Source organism: Pyrus communis, chromosome 4 (genome assembly GCF_963583255.1).
Source record: "Pyrus communis chromosome 4, drPyrComm1.1, whole genome shotgun sequence".
In the NCBI taxonomy this organism is placed as follows: domain Eukaryota; kingdom Viridiplantae; phylum Streptophyta; class Magnoliopsida; order Rosales; family Rosaceae; genus Pyrus; species Pyrus communis.
The window spans coordinates 7,402,696-7,409,486 of record NC_084806.1 but is presented as its reverse complement, the minus strand read 5'-3'; the positions used below and the strand labels follow the sequence as shown (position 1 = coordinate 7,409,486).

General features: G+C 41.3%; 1 protein-coding gene across 1 annotated transcript; it reads left to right on the top strand.

Annotated features, from left to right (window-relative positions):
* Positions 1 to 4,550: 4,550 nt before the first annotated feature.
* On the top strand, positions 4,551 to 6,791 carry LOC137730658 (exocyst complex component EXO70C1-like). Its single transcript, XM_068469630.1, has one exon. The coding sequence runs from the start codon at positions 4,707 to 4,709 to the stop codon at positions 6,726 to 6,728; it is 2,022 nt and encodes a 673-aa protein (XP_068325731.1). The 5' UTR covers positions 4,551 to 4,706; the 3' UTR covers positions 6,729 to 6,791.

Below are 6,791 nucleotides of genomic sequence, written 5' to 3'. Positions count from 1 at the left end.
GCTATTGATTTAACCTCTTATACATTTTTAATGAGTATTCAATTCGTGCTGATGGTGAATCAAATTGGACAAGAATGGGTTCGTATACTATATGGCTTTAACAAATTATTGCATGAGTTGTTAGAAGTTCTTAGCATCTCGAGATTTAGTGACGTGACAATTCATGATATTTACTAGTTGGCCAAGTTGGAATTTTATGTTTTCTTGAAGTCTCTTTGGATTTAGGACTTCTTGGATTTTATTCAAAATATCTTTGTCAAAGTTTGTGTAAGTTTTTATTATTATAATAAAACCGCTATCTTTTCGTTAAAAAAAAAAAAAGAATCTAGGGCAGATCGATTATTTGATGGTTCATGGTTGTAGTTGCGATTACATATGGAAAATACTAAAGTGTGTGGAGAGTAATTTTTCTTCAATCTTTCATATACGAGAGCTTGAATTATTGGAAATAGCTAGCGTTAGCACCGACAATATTCCAAAGCCATGCATTGCAGACCCGAAAATGGGGGTGGAGATCAGAGATTGGAGGCAGGCAGCCTTTAACTAGATTCTAAAACTTTGATATTCCAATTTTTGCCGTGCTTGTCAGACTCTACAGTGGAGATTCCTTTGCGACGTTGAGACCAATACATTGGTACGGAGTTTTACTTTTCGGTTCGGTTTATAGACAAAAGCATTTTTCTTTCGGGACTAACGTTAGGACAAAAACTTTAGTATGCTCAGATATATAGCATGTATCGAAGTAGTTAAATGTCAAGTAAATGACTCAACGGTTTCAACGTTTGAGGATTTTAACGTACAATATACACTAGTGCATACTTAAACATTCTTCAATAAGATACTTTCACCAATAAGTCAAACATGTTACTTATTTTTCGGTTAAATGCATCACTGGATTGCGACGCGTATCATTGGCAGCCCTAGGATTATTGCAGATGCAGATTTGACAATACAATGTTATTTCGGGAACCCAGTGTGGCTGAGAACTCCAAACACAGACCCAAATTGCAGTTTCAGATATTAGCCCAGGCCCTCAGGCCTTCAATTTGTGCATTGGGCCTATGCTTCATAACTGAACCAATATGTAAATAGTATGGTTTGGTTGGAGTTTGCTTGGCAGGAAATCATTTACATAATTTCTTTTTTTTTTCTTTCAACAAAGAAAAACAAAAATTCATCAGTTTTTGGCACTTTGATATTTTCTTATTGGTAATCACTAGGATAATAATTGTACTGGAGAACTTACTTATCCCCTTACTTATGATTAACATATTTTCACTATACAAACTTCATGGATGGGCTGAGTGCACCTGCCCGGCGACCCCAGTCCTGTTTTCTTATCAAGTCACTTGCCACTTCTCTCGCGTGTAATTCACACACCGGGCAAAAAAAATATAAAAAGGTGGCAGACGCTAGGCTGACGATAGATCCACTCAGTATGTGGATTAGGCAATTTTAGCCCGTGTGTGGAGTCGAGCTTTCCTAGAGCCCAATTAATTGGGTAAGGCTAGAGTGGTTTTCAAGAGGTTGGGGGATTGAATTGCCTAATAGCCGAAGCTATTTTCTTGGGGTGGAATTGCTCTAAACAAAATGAGATAATGACATTCATAATGATGGAAGAAGTTAAGGTGGCAAAGCTTAAAATTAGTGGTGGGCACGGACTGGGCCGAGCTCAAAATTAGAGGCAGTTTAATATTGGTGCCCATCGGTGGTCGATAATGCATTAGCATTACTATTGCTCATAGGATAAGTCACATAGTTGTAAGACTTCTTCATAAAACATGAAAGAAGCTTTTTTCACATCAGTCATATTTGCAAACTACCCATTACTTGTTCCCAGTGGCGAAGCCACATGAGGGCGAGGAGTGGCAGCCACCACTCCCTTCGCTGAAAAAATACGCCTAGAGGGTTGGTTCAACCCCTTCCCTTGACGGAAACTCAACTAGTTTTCACCCTCTCCCTGTTCCAGTGGTCTGGTTCTGCTCTGCGTGCAGCAGAGCTGGATCCTTTTTTTTTTTTTTTTTAACATCTAGGCCAAAACGACGTCGTTTTAGACCTAGTTAAAAAAAAAAAAACAAAACCAAAACGACGCTATTTTGATAAGTTTGAAAGAAGAAAAAAAATATACAGGGGGGACTGCGTGTCCCCCTTCTCTCCTCAAATCTGTGCCTGTCCGTCTTTTCTTTTTCAACTTTACCTTTGCCAATTAGAGAGCAAAGCTTGCCGCCGCCGCCACACCTCCCCCCCCCCAAAAAAAATTCCCAACAGTTGCGCAACAACTTGGCAGCCAGCGAACAGAAAACCAGCCACTTTCCAAGCTCCAGCCGCCGCCAGCCACTCTCCAGAGACGTCTTGCAGCCTTCAAAGCCATTGTTTAGTAAATTTTTTAATTCCTAAATTTATAATCCTTAACCCTAATTAATTATTTAATACGAATGAGTTTTAATTGGTATAGAGTCATATGGTAATGCACTAATATGGTTATTGGTTATTGATTAGTGATATGATTCTATGATTATTTATATTAAATTATGAAATTAGTTTTTAGGGTGAAAATTAAAATTTGAATTCTTGATTCTTGATTAATTAATTGAATTATTCCATAATGTATACAATTATTCTTATTCACATGCTTAGTTGAATTGAATTTTTATTTATTGAATAATTTGTATGCTTATTGAGTTATTGGTATTGATTAATTGAATTGTTGGTTGGATTAGTTATTATGCATATTAGGGGTAATTATTTGGAGCTTATGCAATTGGTTGGATTGGTTGAATTGTTGGTTGGATTAGTTATTATGCATATTAGGGGTAATTATTTGGAGCTTATGCAATTGGTTGGATTGGTTGAATTGTTGGTTGGATTAGTTATTATGCATATTAGTATAGTGTACTCTAGGATTAAGAGTTTAAGATTTATTTTTTCTTTCCATTTTATAGTTACGTAATGGAAGAAACGATACTATAAGAGGCTAATCTTCCTACAGACCCTGGACATAGACGTCGAATGCTTGATTATCCACCTAATAATAGTAAAGCAATTCGTAGACACTATCTCCAAAATGATCCTTGTCAACCTAGAGACCACATCATGGAAGACATTACTATATAAAAAAATTTAGTCGTTGCCATTTTTCTTTAATCTTGCATGCTTTTAAGTTCGCCCCTGCCCCCAAAAAATTCTGGCTTCGCCACTGCTTGTTCCATAATTAGTTTAAATCGAACCAAACTGCATCGCTTAATGGTTAATTAACTTAATCAAGATTTGAGAGCTGAATCAAACTAAACCAAACTTATGCTTGGAATTCAAAGGCTACTATGTGACAAACATTTTTTTAACCTTTGTGTTGGAAACATGTGACAAACATTGAAAATTAGAAAACAACACAACGTGACCACTCCTCTCCAATTAAACAATCAGATTTAGCGCCAAATTAAACATGAGGATGCACGATTGGATTGCTCTCATGATCTTCATATACAAAGCCTCAATTATTTAGTTGTGTTGCAGAAAGAGTGGAATAGTCGTGGGAAGCACAAATGACAGGTCAACGGTGAACAAGCCACCTTCCACCTCCCCAAAGAAGATAAACGTCCCAAACAACAAAACTAGGGTGCAGGTTGACTGATGTTTCCAATTTAGATGGTAAAACTTTCGAATCCGACCAAAAACTTCCGAATTTGAATATTTTTCGAAATTAGGAATGGAAATTAGAAGGTGTTTTGAGATTTCGAAAATTAGGAATTTTCAATTGAGGATTATTTTTTCGAAGTGGTCTGAACTTATTCCAATAAAAAACTTTCAAAATATTCTCATCTTTATAGTTGTTTACTCAAACTATATAATTTGTGGTGAACTTTTGTATTTTTATTGTTAGTTTTTGATGTATTTTGTGCATATTTTTCGATGTCCACTTATATAATAAAAGTATAAACATAACAAAATTAATTAAATTTATACATAAGCATATATCAAATATTAAGAAAAAATAATAATTTCATATGTGAAAAAGTTAGAAGAATATTAGAAAACTTATAAAATACATGCTTTCGAATTATGTTTACGAGATTCGAAATTTTCAAGATTTACCTGATTTCAAGACTTTTGAATATGTGAAAACATGTTTTTTTTTTTTTTTTTTTTGGTCAAATGATAGATTTTATTAGATTAGTTGTTAGATTAGTCACCGACGCAGTTTGAACCCACGCTGTCATGCAAGGGCTCAATACTTTTCCAACACTGTGGTAAATGCCACTTGCGAATATGTGAAAACTTTCAAATTAAAAATTTGTGATCAAAACTTTCTCCCAAAAAAGAAAAAAGTGATCAAATTTGATTGCAAATTTAAAACAAAATTAGAAACGTTGTTTCCGATCCTGTTCTTCCAAAAACACCCTGACACAAAACAAATCAAAATTAGCTCAAAACAAAAATACTGAAAAACAAAATCAAAATCCGTTCCTATCCGTACGTCCCCTTTCCTTTTCCCATCTCCCTCGGAAAAATTCTCCTTCACTCGTTTCCCTTCCCTGCCGTTGTGGATCCCCTCATTCTTCCACTTCCTCCCATTTCCCGAAATTCCCCATTTTCTTGTCCGGAAAAATTAATTAACTTTTTCTTTTTGCTTGAAATTTGATTAGAGGTTAACTAAATTGATTAAGGGCTAAGCGAAAGTGAGTACTGGGAGGAACGGAACGGACTTGATGGAGAAAAACGCGGCAGCGCCTGAAAAGTCCGTCAGTTTTCAAAGACGTTCCAGCAACAAGAATCTCTTCTCGAGTCCCGCCACCCCAAGGCAGCGATACGAGACCATCGATGAGGATGCCCCACCAGAATCCGGCGCCCAGGATCGTCCCGATGGCCCCAACAATTCCTCCAGTCCTGCGGCAGAGTTGAGCTTTCAGGAAATTCTGGACGACGTCGATCGCTTCCTAGAAACCTTTTCCGAATCTAAAGAAAAATGGACTCCGCCGGAGGTGGTCCCCGCATCGGTGGAGTCGCTATCCAAAGCCGTCGACTCCATGACAACAAAATACGGCAGGGGCCTGGCCCGGTTCGGCGAGAACGAGGAAGACGACGCGCCGTTCGTCGAATCCGTGACGAGCATTTCCAAAATTGCCACGGTGTTGGAGGAATTCCCGTCCAATTCCACGACCACCACAGGGTTCAATCGCACCAGCACCGTCCTGCAACGTGCCATGGCCTTGTTGGACGAGGAGTTCCGCAACCTTCTCAGCCTCGATCAACAGGATCCGAGCACTGCCAAGCCGGATAATAACCCGGACCAGAGCTTTTCGAGTCGGATCACCTCCAAGCTCTCCTCCTTCAACAGCAACAGCAGCTCCGCTCACGATTCGTGTCTGTTCATACAAACACAGCCACCCGAATCCGAACCCGATAAATTAGACAAGTTTCCTTCGTTTTCGGATGAAAGCATCACCATTATGAACAAAATCGCCTCCACGATGATCGCCGCCGGCTACGAGAACGAGTGCTGCATGGTCTACAGCATTTCTCGGCGGAACGCGTTCAAATTGGCGCTCAACAATCTCGGATACGAGAACATTTCCATCGACGAGGTCCAGAGAATGCAGTGGGAGTCTCTGGAAGGGGAGATCGCCACGTGGATCAGCGTCGTCAAGCTATGCTCCTCCGTCCACTTCTCCGGCGAGCGGAAGCTCTGCGACGCCGTGTTCGCCGGCCACAGGTCGTTGTCCGAGTCCCTGTTCTGCAACCTCGCCCGCGCCGTCGCGATCCAGCTCTTCAACTTCGCCGACGCCGTCGTCTTGACGAAGCGGTCGCCGGAGAAGCTGTTCAAGATGCTCGACATGTACGAGACGCTTCGGGATCTGGTCCCGGCAATCCGCGACTCGTACCCAGAGGAGATCGGAAAAGAGCTAGTGATGGAAGCCGAGGCAGCACGGAACCGCATCGGCCAGACCGCAGTCAGCATCTTCTGCGATCTCGAAAACTCGATCAAAAGCGACAATGGAAAAACCCCGGTCCCGAGTGGCGCGGTGCACCCGTTGACGCGCTATGTCATGAATTATCTAAAATACGCCTGCGAGTACAAGGACTCGTTGGAGCAAGTGTTCCTGGAGTACGAAAAAACGAACGGCATGCCCGGAACGATGTCGTCGCCGTTCCAAATTCAGTTACTAACCGTTATGGACATGTTGGATGCCAACCTGGACATGAGGTCCAAGCTGTACAGGGACCCGGCGTTGCGGTTTATCTTCTTGATGAACAACGGGCGGTACATCATGCAGAAAGTGAAGGGGTCCACAGAGATTCACCAACTGATGGGCGACACGTGGTGCAGGAAGCGGTCGACGGACTTGAGGGGGTACCATAAGAACTACCAGCGGGAGACGTGGGGTAGGATTTTGCATTGCCTGAACCACGAGGGTTTGCAGGTGAACGGGAAGGTCTCGAAGACGGTGATCAAGGAGCGGTTTAAGTGCTTCAACACGTTGTTCGACGAGATACACAAGACGCAGAGCACGTGGGTGGTGAGCGACGAGCAACTTCAGTCGGAGCTTAGGGTTTCCTTGTCGGCGGTGATGATTCCGGCGTACCGGTCGTTCTGGGGGAGGTTCAAGCAGTACTTGGAGGGAGGGAAGCAGGCCGAGAAGTATATAAAGTACCAACCGGAAGACATTGAGAATTTGATCGATGATTTGTTTGATGGGAACTCTACTTCTATGTCAAAGAGGAAGACATGACGAATAATATGTATTTTGATCGAGCTACGTGATCATTCATGCATGCATGGTGGGAAATATTTC